We start from the raw sequence: 16,604 nt of genomic DNA, 5'->3' as shown, positions 1-16,604 counted from the left end.
TGTAGTAGCATTCCTTTTTGACCACATCTATCTAGCCAGCATATGTTATTGCTAGTATTTTTGATAATGACAATTCTAATTGGGGTGAGGTAGAATCTCAATGTTGTTTTGATTTGGATTTCTTTTATGGCCAAAGACTTCCTTCAGAAAAAAAAGATATTGCACCATTCATAAGGAAATGAAAAGACGTGAAAAAAATTATGTTAAGTAAGCCAGACCCAAAGAAACACACACTGTATATTAGAATGTGCATATGAATCTACAAGTAAACACAATGGAGGGCAAAAGACCAAAAAAATTACAGTTAAATATGATCAATTAAACAGGAATCTAAACATTCACACAGTGAAAGCAAAGGAGGATATTCTTAGGAGAGGATCACAAGTGGTCAATAGCTATATGCATATGATCATATAAAATCATATTTATCAAAATCAACTCCAAGTAAAGGAAACAAGAGGTTTTTGTGTTTGTTTGATTTTTCCCCTTCCCTTTTGTCATTTTTTTAATTTCTGTGATTTTTCCTTCTTGTTTATAAGTTTATCTGTTTGGGGGAGAGTAAGGGGTGCACAGAAGTGTTGGGACAAAGGGCAGACAAATACAGCAGTGATACTCACTAGACACTATGCTGAAAACTTGTAGGGAAAAAAACTTAGAGAAAACAAGAGACAGTTCAAAAAGAAAGGTATTTACTACCTGAATTATGTAACTGTAACCTCTCTGTACAACACTTTTACATAAAAATAAATAAAATAGCCTGGCACTGGTGGCTCATGCCTGTAATCCTAACTACTCAGGAGGCTGAGATCTGAGGATTGAAATTCAAAGCCAGCCCAAGTAGGAAAGTCCATGAAACCACCAGAAAACTGGAAGTAGCATTGTGGCTCAAGTGGTAGAGCACTAGCATTGAGCTGAAGAGCTGAGGGACAGTGCCCAGGCCCAGAGTTCAAACCCCATGACTGACATAAATAAATAAATAAATATAAAAAATAAGAGGCCAATACAGAATGCCTGTTACTGTAATACTGTTAACATTTCCCCTCACAAAAAGTGTCCAGTCCTGAAATATGTCTTTTCATCTCCTTATGTTTTTGGTTCTGAGTATCATCTATGATTTAAATGAAAGTCAATTAGATTATGAAAACAGCATGCCAAAACTGAGCATAGTTTTAATACTGATGTGGAAAATAATTAAATAATATACAAAAAAGTAAAGTCTCCAGATAGTAACAGTTGAAATAAACTCAGAGTTTGATATGCAAATGAAAAAGAATAAGAGGTAATATACCACTGTTTGGAAATTAGCTTACCAAATAAATGCAAATAAAAGGATGTAGTAATCACTTATAAGAGGTAATATACCACTGTTTGGAAATTAGCTTACCAAATAAACGCAAATAAAAGGATGTAGTAATCAATTTATTTATTCTTTTTTTTTGGGGGGGGGTCCAGTCATGGGGCCTGAACTCTGGGCCTGGGCGCTGTCCCTCAGCTCTTCAACTCAAGACTAGCACTCTACCACTTGAGCCACAGCGCCACTTCCAGCTTTTTTTCAATTTTGCTTATGTGACGCTGAGGAATCAAACCCAGGGCCTCATGCATGCAAGGCAAGCACTCTACCACTGAGCCACTTTCCAAGCCCCAGTAGTAATCAATTTAAAGGTACTTGTAAGTAAACAAAATAAATGACTTGTCCAATAAATCATTACATAGTAATCAATATGATAATAGCTATAAAAGCATGAAAGTAAAATTAGAAATTGTCAGTTCATCATCATATGATGAAAGAATATCTAATTATTTTTCCAAATGAAGAATTACTTTAAGTTGAGTAAAAGTGAAACTTGATAGTTGTGTGTTACAGGTTCTTGACTTTTGGAGGAGAAAGAGTTCACCTTCATAAACAAAGAGATTTTCCCTCTCTGCTATATCGACTCTTTTCACCCGTATCTTTTTATTTTTCTGTTAATCAAAAGATTACATATAATATGGAGCTATTTAGGTAAATAAGAAAAGATCAGTTCTTCCAAGAAAATGATAGTTCAGGAAAGTATTTTCAGAATCTTTGTTTCCTTATTAGCTTTAGGCTACCTAAATACAGCTTGTAATCATCTGATTGAAGGTTAATGAGGTTAATGCAAAGGAAATGGCTGAAAATGTAATACACTATATTTTTTCCTCATTGACTCAAGCTTAATGAAAAGGAAGAAATAAAGATAAAGAATATAAAAAAACTCTTTGTCTCACAAATATTCCATCCCCAATCACTTGCTTATTGTATTTTCATATATATGAGTTCTTGCTCATTTAAATTTTTGGATCTTTTAATTGCAATATAATCATGTTAAATGATTTTGAATAAACACACACATACATTTCCACACATATTCATTATAATTGTATTAATATCTTTTATATTGTTTGATTCTTTCTTAGTATCATTAAGTAGTTATACACAGATGTTTCAATTCAACACATCAGTTATGAATACAATGCATTTTGATCAATGTCATCTCTTTAATCATTTTCTGCCAGTTTATTACTATCTTTTCAATTTTTTATTGTGATTGTAAATGTAATGTACAGAGAGGTTACAGTTACATAAGTACATGAGTACATTTCTTTTTGGACAATGCCACCCTTTTCCTTACAGTTTCCCAGTTTTTCCCTCCCATCTCCACCCACAAATTGTATAGCTCATTTTCAGCATAGTATCTTCTGAGTACCATTGCTGTACTTTTTACCTCTTGTCCCTTCATTTCTGTGTCTACTATATCCTCCCAAAGACATATAAATGAACAAACAAGACAAAAAGAAAACAAAAATAGCAACAATGAAAAAACCTCTTGTTGCCATTTTTGACATTCATTTTTATTACTATACTTTTAAATGATTTTGACTCTTCCCTTCACATATAGTAATTCAATATAGTTTGGTAAGTTGCATGTGCTTTTATCATATAAATACCATACAACTTAGCCCCAAAATTTGGCATTTGCCGCCTCTAAAGTAGAAGGAAGCTATGTTTGTATAAGCTACAACGTTAGAACAAAACTTAGGGTTATATTTTAAAATAAAAGTAGATGGAACTTCTTATTATTTCAAATGTCAGTATAATTAAACATCTGATTAATTCAGTGGATATGTTAAGTACTTACACAGCATGCTTTAGGAACTTAAATGAAGCATTCACTATTTTCTGGTTTCAGTCTTAGTGAGTCAATATTGGGTCGGCAGTAGGTAATTAATTATCCATTCTCTAGTCAGAAAACAATAGGGCCAGTGAATATGAAAATCTTATTTTCCAGAATTCCAGGTCAGCAGCTCAACAGCATCTTTCTGCTCCTTGTCATGTGGTTCATTTTGGTCAATGCACTTTATGAAGTTCCTTCATCTTTTGAATATCCTAACATTCAAAAATGAAAAAAAAAAACCATTGTAAAAGTCATCTGTGGTGGGAGGTATGAGATTAGCACTTCCTTTGCTTCCTAAAGTTCCACACTGTGCAATGCTCTACAACTGGCAATTTAATATAAAATCTACATAGTAAAGACAGTATTCATTTTCTTTTTAAAATTCTTCCAGTCATACAGAAAGTGAAAATATTAGATAGTAAGGAGGGGTGAAAAGAAAGGTATTAAATTTAGGATGACTTGTTTGTTTTTTTGTGGCTTTAAACAGAAATGAAGCAGAACTTTAAAAATTCCTATGATCTCTAACGATAAAATGTTACTAAACACGTACATATTTATGGACTAAGGTCCTAATGGTTAAACTAAATCAAGAGGTAAAGTCAATGTAAACATGAAAACTTCCCTGATGTATAACAATTATTCTTAGTTTCAAATTTTCATTGAAGGCTGAAGAAAAAAGGAAGAAGCACAAAACAAAGAAAGATTATAAAGTGAATAAAGTGCAAGCATACACGGAGCTGCTTGGTGGTGGTGGTGGTGGTGATAGTGCTGCTGCTGCTGCTTCTGATGATAATGAGGAAGAAGATGGTATAGAGGAGGAAGAGAATAAGGATCTCAGTGATGATGAATCCATTCTGCAAAGAAAAAAGGAAAATGCTGATAAACATAAGTTTCCTGTTAAGAGGGGTGAAGAACATGATGAGTAAGATAATGGCAATATTTCAAAATAGATAGTTTCATTGTCCCATAAATCAAATTGGACTAACCTTCATTATTAATCATTTTATATTTCTAGTAGGCCTAGTCTTTCTTTTCTTGGGTAATAGAAAGGCCCAAATGTACAATGAGATATGATTATTTTAATTTCATTAACAAATATTTGATTTGAAAAATAACCATGGTTGGGAAATGTAGGCAAAATATTATTCTTGTGTATTTTGGTTAAATTAAACAGGGAGATAGTATTTGATATATTTGATATTCCATTGTAAAAAGTTTTGTAAGCATCATTCCATTGACCAAAAAAACTTCACTTCTAGAATTGGACCATTTGGGGATAGAAAAATATGATTTGGAAACATATATAGGCACACATGTATTAAGGACAATTGTGTGTTATATAAAACTTCCTCCCTTCCTTCCTTCCTTCCTTCATTCCTGCCTGCCTGCCAGCCAGCTGCCTGCCTGCCTGCCTCCTTCCCTACCTCCTTTCCTTGCTCCCTTTCTCCTTATCTCAGACTTGAATGTGTATTTTTTTCTATAATTTTCACTTTGCTTCAGGCACACTGGACCTATCTGTTTGTGTTAAACACCAGGGACATCATTATGTACTTAGGCATTTTCTGTTTGAGAGCTTCCTGACTTATGCCTTCTAATTCTTTATTTCTTTTCTTAAAAGTCACTTTCTTAGTGAATCCTTTCTTGAGTACCAAGCCTAATATTCCCACCATTGCCCACCCCCTAAAAAACATAAAAATTACTGAGCACTGGTGGATCGTAGCTTTAATTGTAGCTACTCAGGAGGCTGAAGTCTTAGGATCACAGTTAGAAGCCTGAACAGGAAAGTCCCTGAGACCCTCATCTTCAATTTAACTACCAAAAAAGCCAGAAGTGGAGCTGTGGCTAAAATGGTAAAGCACTAACCTTGAATCAAATTAAAAAAAAAAAAAAAGAAACACTCAGTGACAGCACCCAGGTTCTGAGTTCAAACTCTAGGACTGGCACAAAAAATATATTGTCATATGTGCTTCCTCTAACATATGACATATTTTTCAGCTCTGTCATGTTGATTTTTTTTTTGGGGGGGGGGTCTGGTCGTGGGGCCTGAACTCTGGGCCTGGGCGCTGTCCCTCAGCTCTTCAGCTCAAGGCTAGCGTTCTACCACTTGAGCCACAGCGCCACTTCCGGCTTTTTTTTTTGCTTATGTGGTGCTAAGGAATCGAACCCAGGGCCTCATGTATGCAAGGCAAGCGCTCTACCACTGAGCCACCTTCCCAGCCCCATGTTGATTGTTCTTATGTGTACAATTTACTATGTTAGTATAGGATTTTGTTTGATTATCATATTCCCAGTTCTTATAAAGGGTATATCATATAGTAAGTTAAATGTATTTATTAAATTCACTGAGGGAAATTAACCCTAGTGTACTACTTCTCACATAAAAGTAGTTTGGTGTGTGTGCATTCTGACAGCTTTAACTTACCAATGCAAGACTTTTTGCATTATTTTATCTTTTCTAATATATATTTGATGTATTTTTATTTTTCCATTTAGGCAGTTACTTATTTACTTTTAGTGTGTTTATGATAAATTTAATTATGATAACATGGGTCAAATGAAGAATTCTTTTATTTTTTTCTATTAAGAAAATAATATGTGATGGAAGGAGTGGCATTGTCCAAAAAGAAACGACTTATGTAACTGCAGCCCTTTTGTTCATCACCTTTATAATAACAATAAAAAAAATTTTTAAAGAAAGTAATATGTAAGAAATGTAATAGGCCTAAAATATTATGAGAAGATTGAGAGCTTTTAGTATCTGGAAGTAAAAGACAAAGTTTGTATTTATTATTTTCCTGGCAAGAGAGAGCTAGGCTGCTTAAGCATATTATTTCTAATACTGAAATCGTAAAATAAATACTTTACACAGAGAAATGAGGCTGTCTTCCAGAAGGTAAGTGGTAGACACCTGAGAAAACTTTAACTTAAAAATAAGCCAACTTTCAGAATGCCATTTTCTAAGATAGGAGCGTGGTAACTAAGTGATACTATTATTGATTGGTTAGCAGTCAAGGCTTGATTATCTGATGTCAGTTTGTCTCTGATGGACTGGCTGTCTTTCAAGATACAAAGGCTAATAATGACTGGTTGGTAAGTGAAGCCAGTGGTCATTGACTGAACAAGTGTTACATTTATTTTATTGTCAGTTCAGTCCTTCCTATCTTGAAAGACATTTTCAACATGTTTTCTATTTAAAAGTAACTTTTAATTCATTATCCAATTTGGAAAACATTTTACCTTCCAGAATTATAGAACTACATTTCAATTTGGACAAGAATTATCTCATAATTGTTGGGAATATCTTCAATTTTATCTGTTATTTTTACATTTAACTGAGAGTTCCTTATTTTGATGCTTTTGACTATATAATCATAATATGATTATGTAATAGATAATATGTTTATATAATATGTAATAATTTTTTATTAATGAGAATTTTTAAGTGGGAAACAGTGTAAGTATAAAGTGGTATATGAATGTGATAGTCACAGTATATGACTTATTCCATGTACAGACATCATACAAAAGGAATTTAACATGGACTTTTGATAAATCATCTGTTTTAGAACTGTTGGATCATGTGCTAAAAGTGTTACAAAATACATCAATTCATTTTATTTAAAAGAAAGTGTTTTGTTGTTTTTCATTATGCATATTGACAGGAGTGTTTTCAAAGTAAGTTTTTGCCTGAAAGACAGTTTCCCATTTTCTTTTTCATGTTTTATGTTTCACTGCTGTTAATCTTCATTTAAATATTATTTTAAAGCCAAACCAAAACCTTTCTGAATCATTCCCTATAGGCAACGTGAGCTCTACCCTTTTGATGTGGTATTCAAAATTAGTGTTATACTTTGGTAATTTACTTCTGTGTAGTTTAAACCTTTCTTCTAAGTGCTTCAAAACCAGATGTTGCATGCCTAGATATTGTGCTTTAAGTTTCTAGTGAGATTTTTCTTACTCATTTCTTCCCAGTGAACTCTTTTGTTTAAAATATTTTTATTATAAAGATACTATACAGAGGGATTACAGTTACATGAGTAAGGTAATGAGTACATTTCCTATTGAACATTGTTACCCCCTCCTTTGTTTTTTCCCTACCATACAAGTGAACTCTTTTTAAAAACTACCCAACATAGTGTCTAGGGAGTATCACTGCTGAATTGGTTCACCTTTTTGTCCCAACATTTCTGTGTTTCACCTCCCTCCCCCAATCAGATAAACTTATATACAAGACAAAGGGTGCAGAAATAAAAAAAAAAAAAAACAGTGACAAAGGGAATAAACTGAAGGGAAAAAAGGAAAAAAAAATAACTGTGAACAGTACAATATAAAACTTTTTGTTTCCATTTCTTGGAGTTCTTTTTGATAAGCATCATTTTATATGGTAATATGCACATAGCTATTGAGCCATTGTGATAGTCTCCTAATAAATTATACAACTTGGGGGACTGGGTAGGGTTAGTAGGGAAAAAACTGGAGAAAATGAGGGAGGGAGTGACATTGTTCAAAAAGAAATGTACCTGATTTATGTAAATGTAACCCCTCTGTACATCAACGTTACAATAAAGTTTAAATAAACTAAATATTAAACATTTACATTAATAAATCCTTTCTTGTGTTCAGATATTACTTTTTATAGATCAACTCTTACATGCCACATTTTTCCATAATTGTGTGTTTACTTACGTATTTATTTTCTATTTTGCATGTCTATTTCATGTCTTTATCAGGAAATGTGTGACTTCACTTAAATTATTAAATGAATTATATCCAAGCATGGGTAGAGCCCATTTCCCTTGGTTGTCAGGGGAAGATCACACTTTAAAGCAATTCTGGGCAGATAAGTCTGCAAGACTCCAACTCAAAATAACCAGCAAAATACAAGACGAAGGATGTGGGATAAGTATTATAAAACCAAATGAGCAAGTATAAAGCTTTGAGTTAATGCTTTGGTATAAATAAACACATAAATATATAAACATAACCCTTGAAATAGTTAAAATTGTTTTGAATCTTAGATAGTGGACTGACTAGAAAACCTTTTTGTTTTAAGGTGTGGTCGTGGTCCTATATGCCATTTGAAGGTAACAAAGGAAAGGCAAGGTGAAAACTTCAATAATCTAGAATCTGAAAATACATCAGCATCTGAGGAGTTTACCTCAACAAGTTGTCATCAAGTAAAGGATGAATGTAGTTCAAGTAAAATAGACCTGGATGGAGGAAGGTAAAATCTATAAACACTTTTCCATGTAAAGAAATGTTAACAGTGATTTATTTTCTGGGAGAGAAAGAAAATATCTATAGACAAAGCAAAAGAATGCTGAAGTGTGTCAGTGATGCTGAAAGATTTGTTAAGATGAGGACAATTGACTTGTCAAGCAGTAGTTTGAATAAATAGTTATCATGGAAGCCAGACTGTAAAGGATACCTCTAGACAACAACTTAGATCATTTTGACTGGGAAGAGATCGTAAAAGCAACTGTAGTTGGTAGGAGCCAAAGAAGCATGTGATGTTAAGACAGGAATTTCCTATTAAAATGAAGCCTTTGGAGTATGATTGAAATGTGTAGGAAAGAATACATGAGAGAAGAACATGTTTGTTCCATGAAATTTAGTATCCATTTTCAAGTAGTAGAAAGCTAGATACAATATTATACTAAACTAATTGTCCTTATATCTTCACACACATACACACACACATATATACATATACACACATACTGTTTTATTCTATATAGATCAGAGATGGATGAGTTTCTTTTTTTAATTTTTTATTGTCTTTAAATAGTTGTACAAAGGATTTTAGTTCAACCTGTCCACTTCTGTGTGCCATGCATTTTGATTACACTTTTATCATCTTCCTTCTGATCTATCACAACTCCACGCAGCCCCTCAAGTTTCCTAGTTCTATTTTCATGTATGTTGCCAATAATTTTCATTAGAAAAAAGTAGCATTTCAAAAGTAGGTATAAGAATTTTCTTTAACTTTTACAAGATTCAGGAAATTTTATAAATATAACCAGAATTGAATGATAACCTGGATTCATCTGTTGTTCTATAATTTTAAAACTTCTGAAATGAACCTTTACAATCACAGCATGCTGTGAAGAAAATGTTGGTTTCAATTGTGAATTTGCCACTGACTAGCTGTGTGGGCTTGGAGAAATCATTTGGGTCATTTGGATCAACTTCTTTTTACAAAATGTGATTTTATTGTTACTATTAAGGTATTATTCAGAGGGCTTATTGTTTCATAAGACAGGGTGTACATTACATTTTTTCTTGGACAACATCACCTCTTCCTTTATGTTCTCCCAGTTTCCTTCTCCCGTCTCTGCCCACAAGTTACATAGGTCATACTGAATAACATGCTTGCATTTGTTCACTCTTCTCCCTTTCTATGCCTCCCCCACTTCCTTATATCTAATCCTTATATGTGTTATGTATTCTCAGAATAGTGTTGTTAAACTGTGGCATGATTCTTGCAAAGGAAGGTCCAGATAATGCTAAGTTATTATTTTAAAAGGCTTTTCCCCTTATTTGAGACTTTTGTGCTTTTGTAAAGATGGTATTTCTTTTTTTATTGTGAAAATATTGTACAGAAGGGTTACAATTATGTGGGCAAGATAATGAGCATGTTTCTTATCAAGCATTGTAGCCTCCTCCTTTGTTTCCCCTTCCCATCCCTTCCCATCCTCCCCCCGCCCCCCCACCCAATTTAAAGATGGTATTTCAAAGTCCAAGAAAGGTTGTTTTTGTTGTTGTTGTTGTTTTTGTTGTTGTTGTTAAGTGACAAATGATACAAATACCGAGTACATATATTTCTATCAAATAAGGCAAGTGGTATCATGATTTTTCCCTTTTTTTGACTGTCAAGAAGTTTAGTCTAAAGTTATTTTCTTCTGCTTATATTAACAATGCTATTATTTGCCCCTTAAAATTACTTTGTATTTGTAGTTAAAGCTCTCCTGTGGTAAATGATTGCATTCTATTTAAATAGCTGGTAAACTTTATACATACAAGAAGTAAGTGAGAACAGCAGATCTTCTTTAAACAAAAAGATAATATATATTTGGATTTTTACAGATTTAGTATTTCCTGAAAGGATTTTATTATTTTTTCAGGTCCCAAGATAAATCATCTAACAAAAAATACAAGGTATTGTAAAAAATAAAAATAAGGGGCTGGGAAGGTGGCTCAGTGGTAGAGTGCTTGCCTTGCATGCATAAGGCCCTGGGTTCAATTCTTCAGCACCACATAAGCAGAAAAAGCCAGTAGTGGTGTTTTGGCTCAAATGGTAGAGCACTAGCATTGAGCTGAAGAGCTGAGGGACAGCACCCAACATGTTTATGAGTACAATGCATCTCTTTTAAAAAAAATGTATTTTGCGGGGGGGGGGAGAAGGGGGGGAAGGAGAAGGATTGGGATTGGGGGGGAGGGGGGAGGCTGGGAAGGGATGTGAAGGGTAAACAAAGGAGGAGGCTGCAATGCTTGGTAAGAAATGTACGCATTATCCTGCCCATGTAATTGTAACTCCTCTGTACAGTATGTTCACAAATAAAATTAAATTAAAAAAAAGAAAGTCCAGAAAAGAAAAAAATGTATTTTATTATAAAGATGCTGTACAGAGGGGTTACAGTTGTATGAGTAAGGCAGTGAGTACATTACTTGTTGAGCATTGTTACCCCCTCCTTTGTTTTTCTCCTACTATCCCTTCCCTCCTCCCCTTCCCCACTCTCCCCCATTGATGTTGTAAAGTTCATTTCCAGAATAATGTCTTGTGAGCACCATTGTTGCATTGGGTCATCCTGTGTCCTTATTTCAGCATTTTGGTATTCCCCTTTCCCTCCCAAAATTAGATAAATGTATATACAGGATTCAGGTTACCAATATCAAATACAGTGGCAACAGGGGATATACCATAGGGGGACGAACATAAAAAAGAAACAAAAAAATCACATAATGCATTAAAACAACAACAACAAAGAAAAACCTCTTGTGGGCTGGGAAGGTGGCTCAGTGGTAGACCGCTTCCCTTGCATGCCTGAGGCCCTGGGTTCAATTCCTCAGCACCACATAAGCAAAAAGAAAAAAAGCCAGAAGTGGCGCTGTGGCTCAAGTGGTAGAGTGCTAGCCTTGAGCTGAAGAGCTGAGGGACAACGCTCAGGCCCAGAGTTCAGGCCCCATGACTGGACCCCCACAAAAAAAAAAAAAAGAAAAAAGAAAAACCTCTTGTGTCCATATCTTGTTGTTCATTTCACTTATCATCTTGTATGGTCATATGTACATAGCTTTTGAACTTTTTTGCTGATCTCATAAGATTATCCTAGATGTATACTAATTATTGCAAATAAGGGACAACATGGGACCTATATTTCTTTGGGTCTGGCTTACTTCACTTAATATGATTTTTTCCAAGTCTTTCCATTTCCTAACAAATGGGGCAGTGTCATTCTTTCTGATGGAAGTACAGAATTCCATTGTGTGGGGTGTGTGTGTGTGTGTGTGTGTGTGTGTGTGTGAGAGAGAGAGAGAGAGAGAGAGAGAGAGAGAGAGAGAGACAGAAAGAGAGAGAGATTTTTTTTCTTGATCCATTCAAGAAAATTTTCTTGATCCATTTATCTACTGAGGGCCATCTGGGTTGGTTCCCTATCATAGCTATGGCCAATAATGCTGCAATAAACATAGTTGTGCTGGTAGCTTTAGTATGTGATCATTTGGGTAAATGCCCAGAAGTGGGATTACTGGGTCATAGGGGAGCTCTATGTGGAGTCTTTTGAGGAACCTCCATACTACTTTCCAGACTGGTTGAACAAGTTTACACTCCCACCAACAGTGCAGTAGCATTCCCTTTTGGCCATTCCCTTCAGCATCAGTTGTTATTAGATTTCTTGATTATAACTATTCAATGCATCTTGATCCACATCACTCCTTCCAAAGCTGACATTTAAAACAAGTAAGCTGTAATAAGTTTTACAACTTCACTTTTCTCACATAGTAATGAATTGCAAGCATCTATTATTATAGGATAAGATAATTTAAAAAAAAACTATCAAAATGTTGGGATCCTATGGCTCACTCCTGTAATTCTAACTTCTCAGGAGGATGAGACCTGAGGATCACAGTTCAAAGCCCCCTGGGCAGGAAAGTCCATAAGCTTCTGATCTCTAGTTATCCACTGACAAAGCCAGAAGTGAAACTGGTAGAGTGGCTAGCCTAGAGCACAAAAACTTAGGGACAGTACCCACCCCTTGAGGTTCAAGCTCCAGTACCAGTACACCTACATAAAAGATAACTACCTACTCTTTCATTGAAAACACAGTGTAAGAGGGAAAGGGTTGTTTACATTATGTAAATCAAAAATAAGGTAAATGTTAAGTAAAGATTTATTCTTCTTAAAACTCACTGAGAAAATCTGTTCTTTTCAGAGGTACTATGCTTCTGTTTTTTATAAGATGTATAACCATCCCCTCTGTACATTAGCAAGTTATATGAATATTTTGGAATACTTTGAAATTGCTTTGTGTATTTTATAGATCCAAAAGCAAATGTATGCTATGGAAGACCAGGATGACTTATCTCACTCTTTTAACTATGGTGAGTTGCCTTTCCATAATTAAGAGATTATTCTGCTGCTAGGTAAAGAACTGAGAATGGAATATAAAGTTAGAAATATAAAATCTTTAAAGTACATTGTAATAATATATTGACACTTTGCTTTCATTCTGCATCATAGAACACTGATGTGTCATTATATTATTCACATCAAAATGTGCTTTATTTCCAAATAAAATCAAGCTGACCCCTAGTTAGTAATACCATAATCCTAGCTACTCAGGAGGCTGAAATGTGAGGATCAAAATTTGAAGTCAGCTTGCGCAGACAAATCCAAGAGACTCTTAGCTCCAATTAACTACCAAGATCCTGAAATGATGCTGTGTCAGAGAGCCAGTGTTGGGCAAATGAGCTGTTGACAAGCATGAAGCCATGAATTTAAGCCTCAGTTCTCTCTCTCTCTCTCTCTCTCTCTCTCTCTCTCTCTCTCTCTCTCTCTCTCTCTCTCTCTCTCTCTCTCTCTCTGACACACACACACACACACACACACACACACGAGTGAAAAGTGTTGTACCTTATCAGACAAAGGTTCATGATAGTCATTACTAGTGGCACTCCCAAGTTTTTGTCGACTGCTGCTTATCAGTGCTTTTAACATTATCAAGTCATTTACCTTCCTCTCTACCTGGAGTGCTGAGGTAACTTTAGAATCTTTGTCCTTTCTTAACCCTCCTCCTGGAACGATGATCTAATCTGCAACTCCAACTACGTTTTTAAATTCTCAGTTTGATCATACTTGCTTGTTGCTTTAAAACTTATCTATCACTTACCATTTTTAGAGCTGAAAGATCTCACTCTTCTAGCTTTAACTATTAGTCTTCTGTGCCCCAGATACTTGTTAGATGTTTGTCCTCAAAACAGAGATTTTTGTTTTGATTAGTATTACTTAGATATTATTGATTTACAATAAGCTGCACATACATAAAGTGAATAATGGTGTTTTGATATGCATATTGAACATATATTTGTCATAGTCAAGGTATTTATATGATCTTTGTTTTCATCTATATAATCTATGTTTTCTGCTTTCATCTCTCCAAATGCAATTTGTTTTTTGAGGTTTTTGTTTGTTTTGTTTTGTAGCTTTGTTCTTTATTTGTGGGGCTTGAACTCAGGGTTTGGGCTCCAACCCTGAGCTCTTTCACTCAAGGCTCTACCATTTCCTGTTTGTTTGGGTTTTTTTGAGTGGATAATTAGAGGTAAGAGTCTCCCCTCCAGGACTTTTCTGGCCAGGCTTGCTCTGAACTACAGACTTCAGATCTCAGCCTCTTGAATAGCTAGGATTATAAACATGAGCCGTCAGTGCTCAGCTGCAATTTGTTTTTGAAGAAATTTGTCAGGTTTCTAATCTCCTTCAAATTTTACATTGAAATGGAGTTGAGTTACTTAAAAGTTAGCTTGATTCTTCTTGGTTTTCCTAAAATTTTCCAGGTATATCAAAGCATATTCAAATTAATGTTCTTTCTGCACTGTTGATGCAAATACTTTCTCATTATTCTACCATTGTCTCTCTTTTTTTTTTTTTTTTTTTTTTTTTTTTTTGTCTGTCATGGGCTTGAACTCAGGGCCTGGGTGCTGTCCCTCAGCTCTTCAGCTCAAGGCTAGTGCTCTACCAGTTGAGCCACAGCACCACTTCCAGTTTGCTGAGTGGTTTATTGGAGATAAGAGTTTCAAGGATGCTCCTGTCCGGGCTGGCTTTGACCTGCAACCCTCAGGTCTCAGCCTCCTGAGTAGCTAGGACAGGTGTGAGCCACCTGTGCCCAGCTTACCATTGTCTTTGAATGAGGGGAATAGACAGTCTTGCTGGCACTCTGTGAGCAGTAGGCAGAGTTTCCTCTAATATATTTAAATTTTCTTTCTCAGTTTTAGATGTTTTCTAGGCACATGTATCAATTATTTCTCTATCAATAACCACCAGGAAGGAACACTACATAATTATCCAGGGTACTTTCTTTGTACTGTTTTCATCTCTTCACTGCTGTTTCCTGTGATCTCTACTTGCTTGAGTTTTATTAGACTTTTTTTTCATAATCTCAGTAAGTAGTCTAGTGTCAGTTCTTTATCTTTGTGTCAAAGTCTGATAGCTATCATGGCAAGTGAGCAAGTGAACAGTAGAATATGAGATACTTATATTTTATTTATTTTCTATAGGGCTTGAATTATGGCCTCCATTTCCTGAAGTTTATAATTTGTGGTAATTGTTTGACCCTTTTTTGGCAGTTTTGTTTTTAGTTATTTAAGACAGGAATTCAAGCCAGTCTTGTTGCTCTATCTTGCAACAATAGCCTCAGCAAATGCTGAAGATTAGCTATGATGCTCTTCCCCTTGTTTCTGTTCAACCTTCATTTGTCAGTGTAACTGTCTCTTTCTCAGGATAATTTCTCTGCCCATGGTAAGTCAAAGTAATTTAGGTGATCATAGAACTCTGATAATTATAGCATCCATCTGATTTTACAATGGTCATTTTACTTTTCTTTTTTTCCACTATACTTTATGCTAACCAAGATCAGGGTCTCATCTGTTTTAGCTACAGAGCTTCAGATAACATGCTCTACATAACTTGACATTTTACTCACTCTGCCTTTCTTCAGTGTATGTGTGAGTGAATATGAAAGCATATAGTAGTTCCTGCACAAAAAGGGCTTATTTTTTATTACTGCATTATTTTCTTTATCCAGATAATGGTGATCCATCAAATCAAAAGGATTTACTTTGTCCATATGAAAACCAAATACAAAGTAAAAATAGTGGACATGAACTATATGAAGGAAAAATAAAAAAAATGGCAAATAAGATTAGAGGAATAAGAACAGATCAATCTGAAACAAAAGAAATGAAAGCACACCTGGAGAACGTAAAAGTAGAATTGACAGAACTTTGTAATTTGAGGTATGACATTCTCTTTCAAAGAACTGTTAGAACACTATAATTTTTTTACTATTCATTTAAAAGAAAAATTCTGCAATTCCTGACTTGCCTCCTGGGCATTTTTGGGGGTGGGGAGGCTGTGAATTGTCTTAGTCTTATGGAGTGAGAAATTCTTAGAAATAATATAAGTTGTTAACTTTGAATCCTTCTAATAATTTAATGCCTAATCATCCAGGATAAATGTTTCAAAGACTATGTAGAAGAACACAACATAGGAGGTCTTTGTTTACTTAGCAATGAGTATTTGGGATTGCTGTTTAGTTAGTTGTGTTTCAACTCATAGTCTAAGGAAAAGGATTTCTATAGCATTTTTCTCCTTCTAATATTTTATTTTGAAACAATTCCCCGCTATACAATTATTCGCTCTAAGTGTTAGAAATTTTAGGAGGAGCTTTTTTCAACATACATAAATTATTCCCAAAAAGGTAATTATGTTGAATTGTATTACTATGTAATATAGGAAATTCTCATTTTACAATCAAGAAAAATAAAGGAATGTACACTTTGTCTAAATATTTAATATACTTAAAATCCATTAAATACAAAGTAAAATGGACAACTGATTAATAATAATAATTTAATTAATAGCTTTCCTTCACATCTTGACTTTAATTCAAAATTCCATTAATTTATTTTTCTTATAAAATTAGTTATAAAATACTATATTATTGTAAAAATTATCAAATTGCTAGCATAATATAAAATGATAAGATCAGTTGAATGCACTAGGAAAATAAAACACAGAAAATGGATATTAGGAATGGGCTTTATAGTCCATTCTTGGATTATCATTCCATAGTCTCCTATGGCCTGAAAAACATTTGAAGATATCACAGATCATTTTACAAATACTTGTATTTATATTTA

The 16,604-nt window shown here is 34.4% G+C and overlaps 1 protein-coding gene across 3 annotated transcripts in view; it reads left to right on the top strand.

Annotated features, from left to right (window-relative positions):
* The window catches only part of LOC138806215 (ankyrin repeat domain-containing protein 26-like), a 100,246-nt gene that overhangs the window by 67,403 nt on the left and 16,239 nt on the right, over positions 1-16,604 (top strand). For all 3 annotated transcript variants that reach the window (XM_069991746.1, XM_069991747.1, XM_069991745.1), the window contains exons 17-21: positions 3,860-4,116; positions 8,248-8,418; positions 10,319-10,352; positions 12,731-12,791; positions 15,488-15,698. In XM_069991746.1, coding sequence (XP_069847847.1) covers positions 3,860-4,116; positions 8,248-8,418; positions 10,319-10,352; positions 12,731-12,791; positions 15,488-15,698 — 734 coding nt within the window. The remainder of the gene's footprint in view (positions 1-3,859; positions 4,117-8,247; positions 8,419-10,318; positions 10,353-12,730; positions 12,792-15,487; positions 15,699-16,604) is intronic.

This window comes from Dipodomys merriami, unplaced genomic scaffold (genome assembly GCF_024711535.1).
Source record: "Dipodomys merriami isolate MVZ:Mamm:240054 unplaced genomic scaffold, mDipMer1.0.p SCAF_4, whole genome shotgun sequence".
Lineage (NCBI taxonomy): Eukaryota > Metazoa > Chordata > Mammalia > Rodentia > Heteromyidae > Dipodomys > Dipodomys merriami.
Note: the sequence above shows the minus strand (reverse complement) of the source record. Positions and strands in the feature narration are given on the sequence as shown.